This window comes from Nelusetta ayraudi, unplaced genomic scaffold (genome assembly GCF_046127955.1).
Source record: "Nelusetta ayraudi isolate G7.1 ecotype Tasmania unplaced genomic scaffold, CSIRO-AGI_Nayr_v1 ptg000060l, whole genome shotgun sequence".
Classification (NCBI taxonomy): Eukaryota; Metazoa; Chordata; class Actinopteri; order Tetraodontiformes; family Monacanthidae; genus Nelusetta; species Nelusetta ayraudi.
The window spans coordinates 4852037-4875554 of record NW_027466110.1 but is presented as its reverse complement, the minus strand read 5'-3'; the positions used below and the strand labels follow the sequence as shown (position 1 = coordinate 4875554).

At 47.8% G+C, this 23518-nt stretch overlaps 1 protein-coding gene across 3 annotated transcripts in view; it reads left to right on the top strand.

Moving 5' to 3' along the window:
* LOC142897387 (dedicator of cytokinesis protein 9) overlaps positions 1–23518 on the top strand; it is a 63759-nt gene that overhangs the window by 14874 nt on the left and 25367 nt on the right. The window contains exons 1-5 of one of the 3 annotated variants that reach the window (XM_076039678.1): positions 6433–6633; positions 16323–16439; positions 20039–20128; positions 22160–22242; positions 23281–23350. In XM_076039678.1, the coding sequence (XP_075895793.1) occupies positions 6463–6633; positions 16323–16439; positions 20039–20128; positions 22160–22242; positions 23281–23350 (531 nt within the window). In that variant the 5' untranslated portion in view covers positions 6433–6462. Of the gene's footprint in view, positions 1–6432; positions 6634–13277; positions 13600–16322; positions 16440–20038; positions 20129–22159; positions 22243–23280; positions 23351–23518 lie in introns of those variants that run through there. The other 2 variants (XM_076039679.1, XM_076039680.1) reach the window with 2 other exon arrangements.

Below are 23518 nucleotides of genomic sequence, written 5' to 3'. Positions count from 1 at the left end.
CCCCAGGAGCCCTCGCACCTCCTCGTCCCCGCTGCTTGTCGGAGCCTGACCTTGATGACGGCTCTCATCCCCTGCACCCTCCCCCCCCCCCCCCCTCCCCCCGCCACGGAACGAACAAAACGTCCCTCCAATCAGGGGCGTTGGCCCCTTGCTCCAGGGTCACCGAGGGCTGCTTGAGCCGAACCTCCGGGTCTCAATAAGTGCTGGCAGCTCGTCGTCTCGGAGGGGTTTTCCACCTCCGCCCCGACGCTAAACACGATACTTCTGTTTTGGTTTTCCCGCTTTGTGCCGGAGATGCCGTTGACTCATCGCGTCGTTCGTCATCGTGTCACCGCATCTGCGTTTTGTCCCTTTACAGGAGGCAGCGGCTCTACCGGGCCATCCTAACATAGTGTTTGCAGGCCCCATGTGAGTCTGTTTTGACCAAGGGTCCACTTCTTGTCTGTGATGTTTCCCCACTGATGGGAATAAAGCTTTCCTCGCTCAGCTGCCAGGGGTAATGACACAGCGGCACTTTGTTTCATCTTTGATGTGAGCCAAGCGAGGAAAGTGTCTTCTGAGTGATGCATCACACAGTGATAGTGAGGGCAAACAAGCAGGCATTCCTTCAAACACCTCCAGCTGCATCAGTCAGCACAGTCTTGCGTTTTTTATGTCACACCTCAATATTTAACTTGAAAAAGCAGTGAACGACTTTTCTGTATTACCCTTTTCCTCCTGTAGGTGGTAGTAAAAGTATATGCACACTCGTGTTTCTCCTCTGTGTGGGTGTGAGTGTTGATTGAAGAGCGCCAGACACTTTTCTACCTGCTGTGGAAATGTTTCCTCTCTGTAATTCTGTGGTTTATCTCCATTGTTTTGCCGTTTAAAAAGAAATCCAATTTATTCTCTGCCAAACGGCGGCGCTGCGACTGAATTCACTGGAACTGTTTTACGAGGGTGACGCATGCTTCCCAGGGGGGTCCGCACAGTGTCTGAGCCCCCCCACTGCTACTGCACTGGAGGTTGTGCAGGGTCACTCGGCTATTAATGAGCTGCTCGACCCAGTGGACAACACAACCCTCAGCGCAGAAGCAGTGGCTGTGTGAGTGTGTGTGGTTGTCACACTGAGTCATGTCTGCGGCTGGTGGCCCCCTGACCCACACACACACACACACACACACACACACACACACACACACACACACACACACACACACACACACCCTTTTTACAAAGGAAAGGAAAGGAAGTGGTAACCCTCAGGAAAGTTGCTCATATTCTTCTCTTGGGATAAATAAACCATCCCCAAAAATACCAAGTGAAAGGAAGAGGATGTGGCCTCTGTTGTGTTTGCATTTCTTTTTAAAAGGGGTACAGGATGACCTGGTGTCGACTTCAGGGTCAAAGAGAGACTCGGGTTTCTTCCGCCGTGTTTAAAAAAAAAAAAAAAAAAACAACCTCTGTAGCAGTTTTGGATTTGGTGCCTTTAGAATCGGGTCGCCAATTTCAGCTGTGTTTTATTTTCCTGCTTGCTGTTCAGGTGTTTGTCAGCTGGGATGCAGTTCCATGGTCTGAAAGGTGAAGCTCTGGGAAAAGGCTGTCAAACTTTACAACTCTACACTGCAGATATATACTGGAGACATCAAACATATGAGCAAGATATATGTAATTATGCAGCAAAGAAAACCATGTTAAATAACTCCTAAAAATATGTTTTTTTTATGAAAGGTGGCTGTTTTCATAGTTTTGGTGCCCTCGGCGAGGAGCTGCAATGTCAACTGAGAATGAAAGAAAAGACTTTAAATTAGTTGTGTTCAAACTTTTGACTGGTAGTGTACATGTAGCAGAAACTCTCTCTCTTCTTTATTTTTTCATTCTATTTGCTCGCTTGCATTCCTGATGTATCGTCACGGGAAGTGATTCCCGTCGTTGGATGGCAGAAGCGGTCAATAACCACCGCGGTCCTCCCCGCTGCTCCGGAGCGGCGATGGGAGTTTGAAGGGGGCAGCGGGCAGCGAGAGGCGGCTTTTGTTATGACAGGGTCGGCGCGCACACATCAGCAGGAAACAGCCACTTCCTCCCTGGACTCCCCAGAGAGGCGGGCGTCCAGCTGGGAACCGAGTCTGCCTTTATCTGCCCCACGTTGTGCTGCTGCTGGGCACGGTGGTGATGTCACCGGGGGGGGCCAACGCAGTGGGAAACACAAAACACACTGTGAGCCACGGAAAGACGGCCGAGCGGCCGGGTTCAGTCTCGACCAACGCTCCCTGGGATGTTGCTCAGATGAGACGCCAGAACTCCTCCAGACCTCTCGGTGTCTCTGACAGCAGATCTCAGTGTGGTCCTCCTCCGTCCACATGTTCCTCCCTTTGATGTTGCCGGGTCAGCGGCCTCCCCAACACTACCACTCGCTGCTAACAGCTTGACGGTGGAACAGTGAGCGTTGCCATTTGGGGCTCACAGCAGGTTGTTGATAGCGTCCATATGCAGCAAGATGTGGCTGTAGTTGTTAAAGAGCTAAAACGCAGCCACAAATGAGCCCTGGTGTCTGTTTGTTGGTGGTATGTAGGTGTTTGTAAGTGTTTTTTGTTTTCCACCTTCAGCACATCAACTTGTTGGATTTAAGGACAAACATCATAATAATCACCTGCTGGTCACAGAAAAGATCGAAGCCTTGCTGCTGTCAGAGCAGGCGGCTCCCCTCATCTGCTCCGCAGCTGCTGCAGATTTGATCCGAACGGAGCACGTTCACACTGGAGTGAGCGCAGTGCACACTCCGTACCTCATGGATTTGCATGCCTGAAACAGTCGGAGTTCTGCTTTAATGTCTGCTTTCCTCCTTTGCCGCGTGATTCAGAAAGTGTGTGCTGGAACGCAATTCAGACATGTGACCCTTTGTGACATCACAAGGGGCATTGCTTACCTAGGTTAGGCAGGCTGTAAACAGAGGGCTAAAATAAAGATCTGTAATCGGGCGCGATGTGTGAATCACTGATAATTGAGGCTTAGTTTATCTTCCCGTTATCTCTGTGGCTGCAGAAGTGGACAAAGCAGGAAGATCTACTGATACTACTACTACTGCTGCTGCTGCTACTGCTGCTGCTGCTGCTGCTACTGCTGCTGCTGCTGCTGCTGCTACTACTACTGTTGCTACTGCTGCAGCTACTACTACTACTACTACTACTACTACCACCCGATGACTTGGAATCCCTCTGTCTGAATGATTTATCACCTTCCCCACATCTGGGGACATTCCCAGCTCTGCCGTCAGAGTGCGGCGGTTCCACCGTCGCTGGCGTGTCCCGACACGCTACCGAGGAATGCGTGTCCTCAGGGGTAAAAGATTTACGGCCGCCAGCTGTGACGCTGCGCGGACAAACATTATCTGGCTGGCAGTCGCCTATTTTGTCTCAGGCCCCCCTCAGTGTTTGAGTGGTCTCTCGGTGTCTGCTGACGACCTGTGGTCACAGGAAGAGGAGGCAGCCTGCTGCAGAAAGACACAGTTGGCCCTTGTCATTTAGATTAAACCCGACGCGGATGATGTAATGCATTGTAATTTGCGCTCAGCGTGCGGGGAAATCTTTTCATCCAGAAAAGAGGAGTCGTTGATTCATTTCTTTGTAATTGTTTTTGCAAGTTTTGAATGAGATTGCATCACGGAATTTTGGGGGGAAAAAACACTTTAAAGCCTCAAAGCCGAGATAATTGACACATCGGGGAGCAGATCTAAGGGTTAAAAAACACTGGAATCCAAATGAAGAAGTATTTCCAGCAACGCACGTGAGCGTCGTCATCCTTCCTCCGTCCTCCACTTGCACGACTGCGGCAGCCTCGCCTTCACCTCGCGCCATCGGAGCCTCGAATGTAGTTCAGTGTGTCAAGCGCCACTGAAATATTAACACGGCAGCAGGCAGCAGCAGCAGGCAGGCAGCAGGAGCAGGAGCAGGCAGCAGCGTGTGCAAATGGCTCGGCGCTCCACTATGATGATGTAAGGCGGCTCATGGCTCACTCCAGATGTGCGTGCGCTTGCAGTAGTGTCGGTCGTGTTTTAACACGCCGACACAACAGCAGCAGCAGCAGCAGCAACAACAACAGCAAAAGAAAAAAATCATCCAAATGTTTCTCACATGGTCAACATGTTTTTTAATCACGCTGTTGCCAGTTTGGATTTTGTTTTGCAGTTTCCACGAAAGAAGAGGGCGGAGCGAGATCTTGCAGCTCCAGCACAGAAGGGTTTGGGGTTTATGGTTAGAATTATCTTGAAAAAAATGCAAAACTTGCGCAAAACAATGCCATAGCTTTGTGTAAAAACGTGAAAACCACCACATCAAAACGCAAAATGTCATGACGTGAAACTGAGCCCAACCGTTGCTTTTTCCAGCATGGCAGGGTTAGCTTGTGTTCATCTTGGCCTGATTGCCTGATTTTTGCTAAAGAAGCAGTCGGGAGTTCAGTGATGAGATAACCTGGCATCCCGGATGAAACGTCTAATATTTCACACATCCATCCGATGAAAGTAAACGTTTGGAAAAGTTGAGCGAAAGCCGAGTCTCAGTCGTTTTTCAGTGTGAGCCGCACAGATTGTTTATGCCTGTTAATCCAGGAAACAAACACGCAGCCCCAGCCAGCCGCACTGTGCCACGGTGTTGAACTAATCTCTTCACAATGGCAGTTTGGGGGAGAGGAAGCTGAAACATCTCGTCCGTCGAGGAATGCAGAATTGGGCGACATTTTTTTTTTGGTTCTTTTCTTTTCATGTGAAAACACCGCACAGCGCTGGCGTGATGAAAGTGTCGCCGCTGCAGCGTTCAGGCTAATCTCTGCTGCAGCAGCAGCAGCAGCTCGGCCTGTTTGCTCTATGGCTCCTGCAGTTTGAGGGCTCAAGGCCACATCATAAAGTTCTATTAGCATGCGTTTCCATTTTTGTTTTTTTCACAAATTTGCCAAATCACATTTTGACTGTGACCCACAAAAATCCTAGACTGTGTGTGTGTGAGTGTATGTTTTTTTCACCCCAACAACATTTTCCCGTCCTTCCGGCTTTTATCATCCCCTCTTCCTGATGATCACACAAACATTTTAATCAAAGGCCAAGCAGCGAGGGGGGGTGGTGAGTCACTGCCTGGCAGTTTTAAAAGCCCCTCGTGTGATCACATTTTGGTCGTCCCCCTGCTCCCGCTGGATCTGTGTTCTTGGCAAGACGGCCGGCCTGCGATCAAGCGGCGGCTAATCTTTCTTTGCCGGAAAAACATCTTACGACTCCGACGTCCCGGCCCTGCAAGACACCCTGACGTGGCACAGTTAGCACTGATATTTCTGAGGTAATGCAAGGTTGCTGTATATATAGTTATTTATATGTATGTATATGTATATGTACATGTGTATATATGTATGTATATGTGTAAATGTATATATACATTTGTACCTACGTACATACTTATACTACATAGACATGTATATATTTAGAAGTATACATACATACACACATATTTACGTATGTATATGTATAAATGTGCGTGTGTGTGCATGTGTATGCATGTATACACATAAATATACACGTCTACACATCTATACACGTAGTATATGTATGTATATATAATATAATTATATATTATATATCGTTTTCTTGCTCATATTCACTTTGTGTGCTGATGGAATCCAAAGTCAGATCCCAGTGACGCCTGCGCGTCATCCTGATGTGTCTTCTCTCGCCCTCCTGGCCTGCCGCACGTTACACTACGTTCCACGCCATCTCTGTCGGCGTAATCATCCGCTTGTTCCACCCCTTGAACTAAATAAGCATTCAGCCATATTGCTGTTTGCCTGACCATGGAATTAGATTCTCCCTCTGGATACTGGAGACTGCGTTCTCCAGCGTTAACCCATTTATTCCACCGTCACTCATCTGCCACCGCCGCCTCCTCCTCCTCCAGAGGCTGCTTCATTCTCTGGAGTAGAAATTAAAGGGATTAGTTCATTGTGCGTTGCGTTTTTTTTTGCACACATTCAAATGGCCCATTATGCAAATGGTGGAGAGGAGCAGGGATGGGGAAGGAATTTTTGGGATGCAGATGTGGTCGCTGCTGGTGAAAGCTGCAGCATCCTTCACCCTCCACCCCTCATCCCTTTGCTCTTTACTCTCTCACTCACTCGCTCGCTCCCTCCCTCCCTCCCTCTCTCTCTCTCTCTCTCACTCTCTCTCTCACTCACTCTGTATCTCCGCTGTGGTACTGGGACTGTGTAGCAGAATTACACTCTGACTCCTCTCTGCTCGCAGTGCGTTTACCCATATTCTCTCTCTGTTGGTGCTGCGCGAGTGTTTTCTCCATTTTTTTTCATTTTCTCTCCGCGTCTCGTGGTCGGGCCGAACATGGGCCAGGGGGTATCAGGGGTGCTGGGGGGTGGGGTGCACGGCCGGGTTAACTGGGTCAGCCTGGGCAGCCTCTCTCTCTGACTGATGTGCGTGGGGAAGCCGGAGGGATGGGCTGCACCACCAGCGCCGTCGTCATCGACGGACTCAGAACCGTCCTGGAGCGCAACTGCAGCGGCTACATCTGCAAGGGAGCCGCCGAGCCCGTCGGCCCGTCCCAGGCTGAGCGGGCGCTCAGTCGGAGGGAGTCGCGCGCGCTGCCCACGCCGAGGCTCCTCAAGGTGTGTTTCTGAGTGTGTGTGTGTGTAAGTGCAGGAGAGTCTTTGAAGTATCGGAAAATAACCCAAACAGCCTCAATGTTTTATCTAATGAAGCGTGAAGCCTTTTACTGCTCTCTTTCCCCCGGACTGGGAAGCAGCAGGTCTTTTTAATGCTTTGCCAGGACAAACTGTAGAAATGAGAAATAAAGAAAAGTGATGAATAATAAAGAAAGGATTTAAGCCTCCAACTGCACATTATAAAAGCCATGATCCTATTATTTTGGCGGTGAATACCGTTTGAAGGAGTCCTTCAAAACAGCTGCTGACTCAATATTTATAACATGAAAGGGAACTTGAAAGTATTTTTTTTTTTTTTACTTTTGCGCTCTATTTAATGAGTTCTAATGTATGCACTCTGAACACGCTCTACATGCACCACACACATGCTGCTGTTCCGCTGCTGCAATAGACACCTTTTCATTGCTGTTTAATAATTTATTGGATCATTTGCAAGGCTGTGATTGTTTTATATGCAGTAAAGATTGTGGTGTGTTGCGGCAATAAAGTCTTATTCTATTCTATTCTCTGCTATAGAAACTCCCAATTCTAGTGTTTTACTTGCAGCGTGCCTTTAAGTGGGCCACTTCCAACTTGAAATGTTTGTGAATTATTCATCCCGCTACTCTTGTACCTTATTTTGATCAATTACAGCCCGTGAGCTTCATGCTGCATGTTAATATGAAGAGTAATTCAGGCGCTAATAACACGAGAATATACGGGCGGTTGTGGAGCGCAGCAGCCGCAGCCGTTTGCTTTCACTGGCGCGGCGGTCGTACAGTTACAGTGCTGAGCAGTAATCATCCTCCTGCGGCTGCAGCCGTGTTGACGGTATAAAATGTAGGGCAGTAGGAGGGCTGTGAGATCTTGCCCCTCTCTCTCTTTCTCTCTCTTAAAGTGCCTGCACGGGTTAAAAGCCTTGCTGGGGTGAGCAGGGCCAGCGAATGGTGCGGCTGCTGGAAATCAATCACCGCTCTTCATCTGCGAGCCAGCCGGCCGGCCGGCCGTCCAGCCTGGCAGCGCTTCTGCTTCCCCCGTACCAGCTTGTCTTGCCACTCTTGTGTCGGACTTTACACTCAGTGTGTGTGTGTGTGTGTGTGTGTGTGTGTGTGTGTGTGTGTGTGTGTGTGTGTGTTTATCAGATTCGCAGCAGAAAGCCAAGTGACAGTAGCCGCGGCTGACAGCAGGATTTAGGTCAAGGGCAGAGTTCCTACTCCAGGCTCGGGGATGGTCTTATCATCCAGTCGGGGTCATTAATCCCCCCCCCCGCCCCCCGTCAGCATTTAGCAGTCTTAACACATCAATAGCTGCACTGTAGGTTTTTTTTTTTCTTCAAGGTCTCTCTCTTTTTGCCCGAATTCAATAATTTGCTTTTCACTTCACCAAAGTCAAGATGTCAGTCCAGCCGGCAGGGTTTCAACCTTTTTTGAGCCACAACACATTTTTTTATATTGAAAAAAATCCCATAGCTCTCCACCAACCAAAGATATTATAAAATCACAATTTCCAGCCTAATAATGACAATATAGTCTCTTCATTCAGGGAGGAAAACTGGCTCACATTCCTTTTCAAGCTCAGTCACTCCACAATGGAATGCTATTCATTTTTAGAGCGATTAAGTGAAGTTGAATAATTTTTCATGGCACACCTGACATTATCTCACGGTCCACTAGAGTGCCGCAGCACAGTGGTCGAAAAACACTGGCCGTCCTCTCCTGCTTTCACTTGCTCTTCTTACAGAGCATGTGTGCAAGAACTGCAGCCCTCAGCAGCAACGTCGCAAAGGTCACCAAAGACACGTGGAAGATATAACTTGTTTCTTCTGTTTTGTTTTTTGAACGAGGCTGAAAACAGATGGCTTAAAAGTGTGCTTGCCTTTTATTAACATTGCTCAGCTGCTCAGCTGGGAACCCCGGGGATGAAAGAACACAGATCAGACAGTGTGTATGATATTGCAACCCTCAGCACACAGTGCAGCTTGAACGACTGGAAGAAGATCTGAAGGCTTTCAAGGTTTCAAAACACTCGACTTGACACTCGCTAATCATTTGGCATTAGCTGCAGACGGAAACTGTCAACATCTTTTGTTGCAGAGACAAATCGCTTGCAAACTTGCTCATCGGAGATGTTTTTCCATTCCTTTTTTTTCCCGTTGGTCTCTGCTGGTTTCCTCCCTCCTCAGAGGGCGACGTGCCCTTCAAATGAGGTTTGCTTCATTCTGGAAGGACAATTAAAAGGCTGTAATGTTGTTGTTTAGGTTTGCCTTTTTTAGAGCTGTAGTTCTGAGACTGAAGCGCTGTGGACTCTGTTGCTTTTATCAGAGGAATGTAGCTGCGGGGGGTAGAAAAGGGAACGACGACCTCAGGACTGGTCCCAGATAAAAGCTCCCACTGTCTCGTGATGCTTTGGGGAGTCACGCTGTCAGCCCACACCAGCGACGGTTGCCAAAGACCTCTGTTGTTCCCAGGAGTTATTGTCGATATCAAAGCAGGTCTGGATGCCGTCAAGTTGAAGTAATTACCAGATTGGATGCTTCCAGTGGATGACCTGTCTGACTGAAGGATTTTTATCTCTTCGGATGTGATGAATCGTCTGATTTGTCTAAGCTCTAATTCCCTCCAGGCGTCTCTTTCATTTGATTACATTAGAATATGGGTTTGACCTAATATACCATCGATTTAGTTTTCTTGGCGTGTGCGGCTTGTTTTTGCCACCATGCTTAAATCACTGTTGGCATACCTTTACTTTGACACTTGTGGATAATGCCAAACCATGCCAGCAGCTCCAAAAATGTGCAACAGTTTTAAATATAAAGGAGACACTTATGCAATCGCTCCCTCTGTATGTTCTCCGGGACATTCCTGAGAACAATGATGACCAAATGCTTCTCCTGCCCTCCCTCCCTACAACTTTTTATGCCCTGGGCTAATGGATTTACATCAGCGCAACAAAAAGACGTCGTTTTTCCTGCTTCCTACTTTGGGGGCTCGTTAGACGACCAAAAAGTTTGGATAAACAAGGGCGTCGGACGTGTGCGTCTCTTCCTGTCTGCTTGCTGTCCGCCAGCTGATTGCAATACAGCAGCAGTGCTTTCTGCAACACTCTGCCTGAGAGACATTTTGGCAACGGCAGCGCCAGTCGTCTTCACTGCTTCACTACTTCACTTATGTTTAAGACCTGAACAGATCGATAAACAGCCGCAACGAGCTCAAAATCTATTCATGGTTACGGACCTTATGGTGATGCGCTGTTAATTTTGGTGCCGTTGTGTTGGTCCAGTGTCTTGCAGTGTTGCTGCAGGAAGGAGTTTCCTGCTGCAGCAGCAGCAGCGTGGTGAGAAGGGCGGGCCTTGTTTTATGTTACATTCCGGGTAACACCCTGTTTTTGCTTCGGCCAATACTGGGAAAAGCCGACTGATTGCATCAAGCCCATGTTATGCGGTCAAGATGTACAGTCGTGAGTCAGGCTGGGCTTTTGTTATTCAATGAAACACTGCGATGATTAAACGCAGCAGCGTGACAACAAACTACCAGAAATAAATAAACAGGAGGAGAAGAAATGTCCTCTTGACTTCCGATTCCAAACAAACTGCTGTGAAGAAACTAATGATGAATGAGAAGGTGGGTGGAGATGTTGCGATGAGCTATTTGCCAACTTGGCATCCTGCGCTAAACCAAATTGGATTGCAACAGCGCCGCAATTGCATTACATTACAATACATACGCAAACATGCATGGGCTAATTGGTTTATTGTGACAGATGGTGTGACAAAGTGAATGTGAGCTAATGCCTTTATTAGTCCTCTATAAAATGATCCGTGATGCATCTCCGGCAAAAGCTTTGGGGTTTGTTGGTTTGGCGTGCAGAGAAGAACCAGAACCAAACTGTAAAATCAAAATCAGTGGCAAAGGTTCTGCTTTGTCTCTGAAAGAAAGTGTCCAATGGTGTGATTTAAATTGCACTCTACTGGTGTTTCCCAACAGTATTGTCTGTGATGGGAAATCAAATGACTTTGCCCTAAGCTCCTTGATATTTGTTTTTGTCCCCACGCAACCACGTGCGCGGTCCAACAAAGCAATGGCTTTAGCTGGATGCTAATAGCGACGATTTCTGCGGGACGCAAAAAGAAGATTAAATATGCTGGGTTTTTTTCTGGAAATCTTGGGATAATTAAGTTTGGAAGGAACAACAGTGGCATAATATGATGCACAAAAGTACCAATTTATAGGTATGTACGAGCCAATGTACTTGCCAAAAACTAGTGGTTGTACTTAGTTTGACTTCGGAAGTTCCTTGATATGCTTTTGACCATTGTCAGTTTGTCGCAGCTTGTTTATTCTGCCACTAAAAGGCACTAAAATAACCCAGTTTCTACCGGCTTTCCGCTGTCAAAACACAGCAAAACACTGCAGCGTCTTAGATTCTCTGCTGGAGCGCTCAGGCCAAAACGTGTCACTTTGGAATCACGTTCCAGGAAGTCTCTCTGATGTTACTTATCTCTTATTGCCGCGGCCATGTGTGGGAGAGGAAGCCTTTGAACGAGCGCAGAGATTAAAGGCAAACACACTCCTCGTGCACGTTACACTCAAACACTCAAGGACACGGGCAACAATGATATCAGCGTCCGAGTCCGACTGCTCCAGATATTTTTGACTGAGTGGGGGAGGAGTGCAGAGGGCACCCTCCACATCAAATGGTGTTTTTAGTGAAGTGCAAACACATTTGTTGAACTGAGATGAATCAGCAGCCAAACAGCGTTTGACAGCGTGTGAGAATAAACAAGCAACACCCGAGGCGAAGACCTTATCGAGACTAGAGAGTATCGAGACCCAGACAAGACCAAGACTTTATATATCAAAGGGAGGTCATGATTGTGAAAAACATCCTGTGAAAATAGTCCGAGGATGAATTTGACAAATTGAATCAGAACGCTTGTTACAAAGACGGCGGACGTCCTTGTTTGGCGCCGTCCAGTTGTAGCCGAGTGCGAGTTGAAACAGTTGAGCCAGTAGAGCACCAAGATGTGATGATAATGGTTAAAAAAAATAGATGAATGAATAAGAAGGTTTTCTTGAGCCAAACATGAGGCCTGTTAGCTGTACGTTAATAGCAGCTGGAGGTCAAACAGCGCTTCCAAAGTGATTGTATGTCCGCACCTCCTGGACTGGAGAATACAGGAGGCTCTGCACTGCGAGTCCGACAAACTATCAAAACAATTTGTTACTCAATGAAGAATTAATCCACCCAACATTTCAGTCATTGGTATTTCAACATCACTACCAGGTCAATGATCCTCGCAATGTTTTTTGTGTTGTGTTAAGCTCATCTTGCTCCACCGTACCAACGCCCCTCTCCCACGGCCCCGTGAGGGAGGGTGGGCCACTGCTTGGCTGACCTGACCCCCACACCCTCACCACCCCCCACCCCCAACCGTCTCCTCGCCCCAAACTCTGACACCAGGGCGTGAAAAGACAACAGCCTCCTCGGTCGGACCCCCTTGTAGGTGGCTCAGGGAGGTGGGGCGGTGGTGATTTGGAGGGGGGGTGTTGAGGTGGAATGCCCCTGCAGCAGTTGCACCAACAACAACAAAACAGCGAGACGGGAGCTGGCGCTAATCTTGAGATCAGCCGTGACTCACCGTCTTCGTCTCAGCCTCGCTCAGCCAGTGGAGTCGCAGGTCAGCTTCGAGAAATAATAATAATAATACAAGCAAAGGATTTTCCACTGTGACAGTTTGTGATGAAGGTTGGGCTTGGAGGTCTGATGTAGGTGGAGGAGGAGGAGGAGGAGGAGGATGGGAATTATGCTCTTTACATTTACCCTTTATCTACCCAGTCGAGTGCTGATCAGCAACATTAATGATGGTCAACACCATGAATGAAAACGGATTAATCTGCTGAAACAGGTGCACACTAACACCAGGGATTGAATGACATTATGGACGACTGAGCTTGGACCTGTTCTGGAGGTTGGACCCTGCTCCTCACTCTACTGGCAGTAAAAGTCCATGAAGATTTCCCTCCTAAAAACTCTGCCACAATCACTCCGTCTTTAATGACAGCTCACTGTGACGCTCATGTGAGCGTTCGCCACTGGAGAAAAAGAAAAAGAAACCCTGGCAGCCGATTGGCCGGTTTGCCGCCCTCACGCTGCACTCTGCATGAATGAGAAGGATTCTTTGATCTTTTTTTTTGTTCCTACCACACACGTCTCGTCTCCCTTGTTTTGCTCCTCGTGATGATGAACTTCTTATTTCAGCTGTGCACACAAGGCGTGGACTCCCCCTTACCTCGCCCCCCTCCTCTGCCCCTCCCCCCCTCCCACCCACTCAGCCGGACTCCACTAGTCCAGGAATGTTTGTCTTTTGCTGAGCCTTTTGTCAACTCTTGGGTCGCCGTGCAGGTGGACAGTGTGGGGGTCACATTGCGCCAGAGCGTGCCGTGTCTTGAGTGTGTGTGTGTGTGTGTGTGTGTGTGTGTGTGTGTGTGTGCGCGTTTGGGTGTTTGACTCCCCCAGGCAGTACAGCTGAGTGTGGGAGGGGCTGCCTCCTCCTCCTCCTCCTCCTGCTCAGCCTGGGCGTCAGTCTGCTGCTTTCACATTGCACAGAGCTTCTCGGAGGGAACTGCTGCTGTAGGGACAGCCAGCCAGCCAGCCAGCCAGCCAGTCACTCAGCCAGTCAGCCAGTCTGCTAGTCAGCTAGTGAGTCAGTCAATCAGTCTGTCAGCTGCAAGTCTTAAAGGTTTTCCTCCAGCCTGAGATGCAGGCTGTCCACCTCTCTTTGGGATCTAACCTGGACGTATCTCGCCGCCGTTGCCGTTGACAATGCAAGGAAGGGCGGCCAAAGGCTCCAAGAAGGAGCTGGTGATCGAGAGCCCGCAGCAGTATCGCAGTTTGTCCGAGGCTGAGGTAGACGCAGTGCCACAGGTGGCGGTAAGTCAGTCGCCTGGAGCCGACTCCTCAAGACATTTCCATGGAATCTTCAAACTTTGTTTTCCCTTCCTGATCTGCCCACCGGGTGCCGTTAAAGATGCATAAAATCATAAAATCTGCCAGAGAGGGAGGATGGCGGGGGGGTGGGGAGGGGAGACAGGTGTCATGTGAGCATCCGCCGACGCGTCGACCCGAGTTAAAGTTTTACCTCAGCGCACGGCGTCTCGTAAAAGAAATAAAAAAGCCTTCTTGCGGTTCAAGAGTCAAACGGTGCTGCTCCGTCTCCCTCTGTCCCTCTGCTCCAGAGTGATTGAATGCATCAGTTGGTGGAGAAGCACTACACAGCACCATTGTTTCCCCCTGTGCCCCCCACCCCCGGCGGCCGCGACCAAACAGCTGCTGCGAGGCTGCGGGACGGGACGGCACAGGAGGCGGATGAGGCGCCTCCGTCGGTTTCTCGGTCTCCAGTCTGCTGATCTGCAGATGTGATTTACGCTGCTGCTCCTGATTGTCGGAAAGGCTGCTTTTGTCTCCAGACACGTGAGGAAGTGGAGCTTGACGGTGCGCTACTGTCACTGTAGGGAGGTCATTTGTGGGCGCTAACGTAACAATAGTGGAGTCACCGAAAGGTCGAAGGCGGCAACCTTTGTCAGCACCGTGGGTTTTTTGGACGGGAATGACGAGGCTGCTCTTGACTTCCCACAAGCTTGTTTCACTTACTCAGTCACTGCTGAGTTTGCTGTGTGTATGTGGTCGACCACTTCCAGGCGCTGGAAAAAAAATAACATTGTAGAGTCACAAGTGTCGCGTCAACACTGCTGCGGTCTGACCGATACATCCGAAGCAAAACTCAAATATGGACGGAGCGCGAACTATTTCCTAAACACCACAAAAAGTGTCTCTCTGGGTGTTTAGGACAGCAGGAGCAGGGAGTTTGGCTACAGTTGAATGTGTGACATCACAAAGGGAGGGACTGCCAGAGCGTTGTGCGTTAGCGCACACTCCCCGAAAAAAGGAGCTAATTTCGCCTTGGTTCATTGACAGTTTGCGGTTAAATAATGTGACCTCGTGGTGAGGTGATGGAAAAATGCACTTTGCCCTTTATTTTTCCCACGAGGGATCCGAAACTTCCCGACGCCTTTCAGTCACTTCCACCGACTTCCTTTAACTTGCAGGACGTAAAATTTGTTGGTTTGTTCACTTCTAGGGGTTTCAGAGCCCACCGGTTCATATCCACTGTGGCCTTCTGCTGTTTTCCTGTCTCCGCCTCCTTCTCAGGCTCTGTGATAAAGACATTTAAATACCTCACAGACAGACACACACACTTATCTCCCCGCATCGTCTTTAATCCCTTCCTGACTTACCTGTCCTGCCTGCAGAAATATCTACATCTCTCTACTGCTGGCGAGCTAGCAATCTTGCGAGTTCCCTTCCTTTGTACATAAAGAGATGAGTATCGTATTGTGGAGGTCACACCCGTGGAGAGTGGTCTTCCAAAAGTTGCCTTGACGAACCACAGAATAAGACCCGACAGAAAGTTCTTCTACGAGGTGTCAACACAAGCTGTGTTTCCATCACAATTTTTCACAAAATAAAAGCCATATTTTTAAGATTTCGAGTACAAGTACAATTGCAATTTACAGGTGTTTCCAGTGAATGGTGTGAAGCGCATAAGACGTAATTCTATTGCAATATTTCGGTTTTGCGCAATTCTAGGGGTAATGGAAACGCAACTAGCTGCTTAGCTTAAGAGATTAGCATTGGTGCTACTATAGCAACAGTTTGATCACAACCGGATGTCAGTTTGCTGGAAATTCTCCCACCATAGGCGGGGAGAACACAAAAGAATATGCACATTGGAAGAAGCAGTACGCAGTAAGGTTGGTCCCATTGAAGCTACAACAGAAATGGCAGGTGTGCTAATAGCGGAGCCTGTTTCTTCTCCGCTCGATCAGATGCAGCTGCTCATGTCGCAACCTGCTGCACTTCGACCGACCCGGTGGCACCGTCCCAGCTCCTCCGGTACCCCTGCTCCCCCACACCCTCTGTGTCCTCGCCCTGAACCGCCCTCTATTATTACCGGGGTTGCTAGCAACATGTATTCTTTAGCGGCGCGATAGCCGCGATGACTGCATGTCTGAGGTCATGCTGCTGTTATCGGTCCCAGATGTGCGGGCGTCGCACCTTTTTTGTTTTTGCTGCGCCGTCGCTCAGCTTTCGCAGATGTGTCAGCGCTCGCCTGCCACTCGGCCGTCTCCCACTGCCGGGTTTATCCTCCTCTTACTCCTCCTCCTCTTCCTCTTCCTCCTGCCATCAGCCGCAGGTGTTGACAGTCAGCTGCCGTCTTTTCACTGTACACTGTAAAGCTCCACCCAGCTTCGGGGTTTAGTGGGTCATTACAACAACATCAGGAATGTAGGTGCTCAGGCTTGATGCCATGTAAATTCACCTGCCGATACCACAGCAGCTTTTAAAGCTACTTTCTGATTACAGCTGGAATAAAGATTTTTTGGACGTTTTTTTTTTCAGTTTAGATCAGCCAAAGAACAAATAGTTAGACTTCAACATTAACCAGGTGTGTGCTACCTCCTTGCAAATGGCCATTGAAGTGCTGTATATCTCCTAATGTTCTTTCCTTTTTGTGCCTGTACCATCGCTAACCAGCTGAGCACCGAACCTGATGCCCACCTGACGATTTCCCCCTGCCTTTGTCCTTCATCCAGGTGAAGCCGAAAGTGATCGAGCCGCTCGACTACGAAAATGTTCTGGTGCAACGGAAGACGCAGATCCTCAGCGACGTCCTCAGGGACATGCTGCAGTTCCCCCTGGAGGACTTTGAGGTGAGTTTCACAGCAATTTCTTGTGCGCTATATTAAAAAAAAAACACCTGAAAAAAGGATTTTTAATCTTGCTCGGCTGCAAACCCGGCAATTGGTAATGATGCGAGCATGGAAGGTTAGTGTTTGCTGGACGCTTTGGGATCATTATTGGATTCCCCCACAGTTCCTCTCAAGTTTCTGCCCTAAAAATGTGAGAAATGTCACAGAAATGCAAACACAGACTCGCAGCGTTTATTAATGTCTGTCAAACACCATCAGTTTCCCGCCCACTCCACTGTTTTCTTAGTTGTTTCTGCTTCATTATTATTTTTTTTCCCGGCGCGGTGTTGTGAGTGCGAGGCGTGGTCGATCACGCGGGACTCAGTGTTTATATCCCCTCCCCCGGGAGTCAGGTCAGGGGCCATCTGTTTAATTGGCCCATTCTGGCTCCGGTGTTGTGACAGAGCGAGCGTTATCTCCCCGCACACTGTACAGGGCGTGCGCTCCCTTCACACTTTCCACAATGGAGACGGAAAATCTAAAATGGAAATCTGGCCCACCGCCGGTGTTTCAGGAAGCGAGTTTGCATCCTCCACTCGCAGCCGCCGCAGCAGCAGCAGCAAGCGGCAGCGATGAGGGGATAGAGTGTCTTCTCCAAACTTTCTCCGCAGCTCTGTCTCACGGTCCGGTGGAAACTGTAGAGTTTCTACTGTAATTGCTCCGCCTGCAGCGAGAGAAAAAAAGTCATTTTCTAACTGTGATGACTTTAACATGTTTGGTTTGGTCCCCGCAGGATTAGAACAAGAGTGAGTCAGGTGATTTACACATCAATACCGATGCTCTACAAAGTTTCTATTTTTTGTCTTGATTCGAATATGTGTCTTTTAACTATGCAAGGACTCATTCTCAAAACATTTTCCCCACCTGTGGCAAAAAAAACCTGGGACAGTTCCTCTCCTCTCTCACTTGGCTCTATGAGCTGCAGCGGAGGGCGAACATCTTTCATCATCCTTCCAGCGGGAGTGAATTTCCCCGCTGTTTACAGAAAGATGTCGCAACATTTTGAAGCAGGGGGGGTTTGGGGGGGTTCTGCCGGGACGGTCGGAGGGGAGGAGAGGATGCGATCGTGTGAAAGCCCAAGTGTTTTGGTAGAAGGTGTGAAGGAAGGAGCTGTTATATAATTGTTGATACTTTTTTTTTCCGCTGTCAAAAGCAGTCATGATACCAGATTGGATTTTTCTTTTTTTTTTTTTTTTTTTTTTTTTTTTTTTTTTAGGCAGGTAGGTTCTCAAGCTCGATGCTGTGTGTAAAATTTTTAAGGAAGCCCGCCGGACAGCATGTTGGGGTGGGCTTCCTCAAAAAATGGCAGTGCAAGCTAACCAGGAGCAAGACCCTTATTGTTCTATGTATATTCTTGTATATATAAGAACCGTTGTCAGGGTAGGATAACCAAATAAACTTTTATTCATGTATTTATGGGCAGTATGTTAAGCTGATACCAATCTAAAAGTCATAAATCAAGTCAGACATGAGTTTTATTTCACACGTTCAAAATCAAATGAATGATGCATTCAGTGACGACCATAAGACTGTAAGAATTTACGCTTTATGCAAAGTTTTTTTACCAAACAGCTGCTGCGACAAACAGTGCAGCCAGCTGAGACTCTGTCTTCTCCTGTATCACAAGGCTACCTTTTGTTGTAGGTGTGGGGGGGAGGGGGCGGGGGGGTCCGGTAGCACGTGTGCAAAACCAGGAGCCTCGGCCGGGGCGCAGGGCGGTAATAGTGGCTGAAAGGTTGCTGCCAAAGACGGAGAGAAAACGAAGATCTCCTGCTGCCTGTGAAGCTGCTTTGGTATAAATCTTGTTTTTGGCCGTTCTTCTGTCACAAGAACCACCATAAAGTCTCTGGTTTATCGCACTGGCACCCCCGGAGTCATGTGATGGCGTTGCGCTGGTCCTTCCCTGGGCCAACGGTAACATCATGTCCATTTGATGTTGATCTGGAAACTGTTGTTGGCACGAGTTGGAGCAGCTCAGGGTTTGTTTCACTTCCACGTGAGATCCCCCCCCTCCCCCCCGCCAACCCCTCCTCCTGCCCCTGTACCCCTCAGCTCTGGGTAGGACCATTGCATGTCTTGCTTTTAGGAATTAAATCATCACTTTCTTCAAAATGAAATTTGTTTTTTTTTTGCAACTAAAAGCATCAAAGAAGCGTCTTCAAGATGCAGTGCAAGGTTAGGAACTGGCTGCTCCAGATCAGGTCAGATCAGATTTCCAAGATAAAATAGTGAAGATTCTGTACCAGGTACACCAGCGCCTCCCTGCTCGTTTATGACCCACTTCACTGAAGAGTCCCGCAGCCTCTCCACCGCCCACTTGTCGCCCAATTAAACGTTTCCTGTCGCAGTTTTCCCGACTCGCTCTCACCCTCTGAAAGCCTGTTTATTTTTGCTGCTCGGTATGCAGAGATTCTGATCTCCCCAGCAGGAAACCTGTCCTGGTGGCGGTGACGGAGGAGAGACGTGAGGAATTTGGAATGTGTGGTGGCGACAGCTGATGTAGATGTGAGGTCACTCAGACGAAGGTGACGGCAACGGAGGAATGCCAGAGAGTTTAATTGATAAAAAAAAAAAGGTTCATTCAGGAATGTTAATTCACTGGTCTGAAATGATTTCTTAATTTAGAAAGTGTTATTTTTCCAGTTTTCCGGTTTTTCCATCCAAAAATATTTTCTGTTGGCTTTTTTCAATTCTGTGTGGGCTGCATCGTACTGACTGATCTAAAAAATGTTTTTTTTTTTCTACAAAAAAAAGATTGTAGCTGTGATGTCTGTGGTTTGTTTTGCGTCCGTCACATCTTAGAAAACAGAGCGAGCGCTCCGACACAGATGGCGAGCCGCACAAAGCAGCCTTTTAGCGCCGTCGGCCGAACGGTCGCTGGTTAAATGGATGCATTCATATTTCACTGGTGCTCGCGGGGGGATTATGCGGTCGAATGCACTTTATTTTTTTGCATTTCAGAATTAATCCTGCGATGTGAACCTGATGGTGTCGGCTTGGTAGTCACTTCAAGCTGCCACTTCAGAACCGTGCAACTGCTATTTTTCCAATAGCAACATAGTTTAAAAACTGGTGTCGTCACAGTGATGCATCGTTAAGAAGTTATTGGGCTAAAAAAAAATCGATGGAAAGAAGAAAAAAAATCCTAAATCCTTTGGCATCAATTGTTCTCTGTTTTTTTAAAAAAAAACATGTTATTTATTGACTCATAAATACAAAGGGCGATTCAAACCGTGGCACAGAGTCGGGGAGGCGGGGAGGGCGGCTCAGGGTGGGTCTGCTGGCGGCTGCTGGGGCCGAGCAGCGTCCTGCCTCCCTCGCACGCTGACCTCACGAAACCATCACTAAGACATCAGCGCTTTCTCTCCCTCGGAAAAATATTTGCTAGAGCCTCCCTAACGCAGCTGAGAACAGAAGCCGTGAAGCTGACGTCCAGCTTGAACGTTTTATTTTAACTCACGTTAAATTTTGCTTTGTGGCTGTGTTTTCTGGAACAGTTGGTTTTTGAAAGGTTGATAATGCCTCCCCTGTTTTAAGTGAGCTATTACTGTCATCCGCAGATTGCGACACTGAGACGTCAGGGGAGAACCCTCCACCCCACAGTGCCTGAAAATGCAGAGAGAGAAGCCCAGAGCCTGTTTGTCCAAGAGGTAAGCTGCTGCTGCTGCTGCTGCTGCTGCTGCTGCTGCTGCTGCTGTAGCAGCACCGGCCACCCAAAATATGTGTATTTTCCACTCACTCCTACCACTCGTTATCCATCCCAGTCATCTGGGTGTGGCTGGTGGAAAAAGACAGTGGAAATACTTTTTTTTTTTTTTTGCATCCTTGCTTCACTATATCACTGCACCAACTCCTGGTGACTGGTCTGGATTGAAACATCGATGCTATCATTGGGCGATTTATGCCTTCTTTTCCGCAGCGATGTAGGAAACAAATTAATCGAATTTCCGCAACACGGTATGATTATTTTGCTGCGTGACGTGGAGTACCTGGATGCAAATGACCTGCTTCAATCCAATAAGCAGGGAAGTGGTTTGAAAAGTCCATCTTCTTTTCTGTAAACGTACGCTGACGCAGATCATCGACGCTAATGGGAGTCATTAGCCAATTTGCGACCCGATATTAGCCACATTGTTCGCGGCGCATCAGGAAGAGAGAGACTGTTACGTAAAAAGGCACCAGAGCTCATTAACGGTCGTGACTGGAAGTGGCCTTCTGTCACAAATTACAGAACACACAGCGATGTAGTGCCATTAATATCTGCAGCCTTTGTAATACATCAAACCTCCGGTAACTGCTGGTTCATGTCTTCACGCGTCTGTTGTCTCTCTGTTTGAAATAAGACAAAGCATTCCTCATAACTAGCTTCAGAATGCACTTTTTCTATACTTGTATCTAATTTAATTTCAGTAAACTGTAAAATTGTCTGTTGAATCCTGCTCATTACATCTTTTGTTAAGAGCAGGAGACGGTAATGTAAATGTTTCAGTACTTCTTTCGACCCGGCACTCCTGTCCTGTGGTTCACTCCTCAAGGTCAAAGGTCAGCGTTACAGAGCCTTGTTTTGAGGTCATAACGAAACCAAAAATCCCAAGTAAAGTTGAAGCGCGGCACCGCCGGGACAGCTGGCGGGACGCACTCAGCGGCAGCTCCTCCGTTTCCGATAAAAACCTCTCCGCTCGACCAGGTCGATTGCGTTTCCCCGGTGGCTTTCTGGTAAACGGCACGTAGGTCTCCACAATAGACATCAACAAGCTGCTCCCATCTATGACTCGTAACAATAAACAGATGTCTCCTTTTCTGAGGAAGGCAAGATACAGCCCCTCCCACGGGCAAAGGGAGGCTCTTACTGTACACTGCTCTGTGTTGGGATGGCGTTAGCTTTCCTTTTCAAGGAATACTGGGAGTTTTGTTTCACACACTGCTTTTGATAATCATAATAATGTTTGTTTATTTAAAGTTTAGTCTAGAATGCAAATTTTGATCAGTTGGATTTATTACTATTACCAGTAACTAGTAGGGAGCCAGGAACAAGGAACGCAAGTTAGAAAGTTGTGTTTAGCATCGTTAGCTAACAGCTGTACGTGACACCACACCACCGTGCAATGGTTTGAGGACAATGCTATTGTCAGTACAACTAATTTAATGACACAAAACTGTGGGTAACACACACTGCTAAGTCAGGCCCACTGTTGATGAACAGGGCGGCTGCACTCAAGCATTAGCTTGGAGAGTTTCTGACCTTGAATTTGAACCAGAGAGGCCCTGCTGGTTACATCACAGGGTGAGAACTAAACTGTCTCGTGTCCAGCGTAGTTAAAAACACTACCCATCAGGGAACCACACAGCTTCACGTCTCTAAATCCTACACACTCCATACCTAAGTGGTCATTAGCGAGTGTTATTAGGAAGGTCTCGGATTTCAGCTCACAACTCTGGTTTATCAAGTCATTCGCTAAATACTTGTCTTCCTGAGATTAGGGCGATGCACTGTGACTTGCTTTAAAAAATCTCTCAGTAAGATTCAGAGATGAGCTTTGTAATAGTGGATGAAGGCAAATAATTAGATTTTTTTTTTTTCTTTAAAACTTGACATAAACACTTCTCACCTCTATCACTCTATCCTCCTCAGCTGACACCCTCAACGTGTTTTTGTGTTGTTGTTTTTTCCTTCCTCTCAGTGCATTAAGACCTACAAGTCCGACTGGCATGTGGTCAACTACAAGTACGAGGACTACTCTGGGGACTTTCGGCAACTTCCAAAGTAAGTCCATAATAATGATAAAGCGCGACACGGCCGCACGCTCCGCTCACAGAGGTGATTCTTCTCTGTGTAATTTACGGCTGCCCGTGTTGACTAACTAAAGGGAAGAGAGCTCGCACGCTGTCTTTTGTGTTTTCAGAACACAAACGGAAAACATTGCCTACTTGTTTCCTGTTTCTGGGGGGGAAAAAAACAATTGCTGTTGCTCAATTTCAAGGAAACAGGCCATTCAAATATGTCCTTATTTCCGCGCATCAAAAGAGTTGAGGGATAAGTGTTTCCTTTTTCATGACACGCTGGATAATTCCCGACTGCGGCTGGTGTGGAAACCACCGTCATCAAACAGAGTCGAGGATCTTCCCCGAAAAAAAAAAAAAACACGTCCGCTTGCTTGGAGTTGACAATGACTCTGTGCCTTTTGACACCGGCGCCACTGCCAAACGCTCCCTTGACTGAGCGGAATTCTGGGAAGTTGAGACAATGCGCCATGACGCAGATAGTCTGTTAAAACTATTCTCAGTCGAAAATGTTTCAAACCACTGGCACATTTTCTTTTTTCCAGCAGACAGTTTTTGTGTTTTTTTTTTTCACCTAAATTGCGTCTCTCTGCGAAGCTTCAGGTGCTGCGGGTTTCTGCACTCCTGGACTTTCTGGAATTTGCATTTGCCACGTTGTCACGGTCCTGCGGTTTTATTCGGACAGCCGTCAGCATGTGCTATTACTTTTTCATCTTAGAAAAACACAGGGATAGCAATAAATCAAATAATCTGCCACCGCACTGAAAAGCTGTTTTTTTTTGCAGGGAACACTTGCACATATTAAAGCACGTAAACAAAATTGGACTTGTCTACTGACGTCCAAAACAGAAAGTCCTCGTTCGTTGGCATCAGTCCTGGAATCTTCTGGATTTGTGTTTTGCCAGGCTAAATTTATTTCTGATGCATTTATTTTATTTATTTCCATGTATTAGGTGCTTTTGCTTTGTGTTGCTGAAGGTCTTTTTCATCAAGAGTTTTTTTGTGTTGCTCCACTTTATAGCAAAGTGTCCCGGCCTGATAAACTGGCTGTGCACGTGTTCGAAGTGGACGAGGATGTCGACAAAGACGAGGTGAGTCTGTTTTCTGTGATTTCCACTCGTCGTGTAACTGACGTCCGGTCAACAAGTCTTATCTATTTTGGACATTGTTTCCACACCAGTGATTCTGTTATTCTTGAAAGTAGCATGCGGGCTGCCAAACTGGAACTGCCGAGGCTCTACAACAGATGTGCCTTTTGC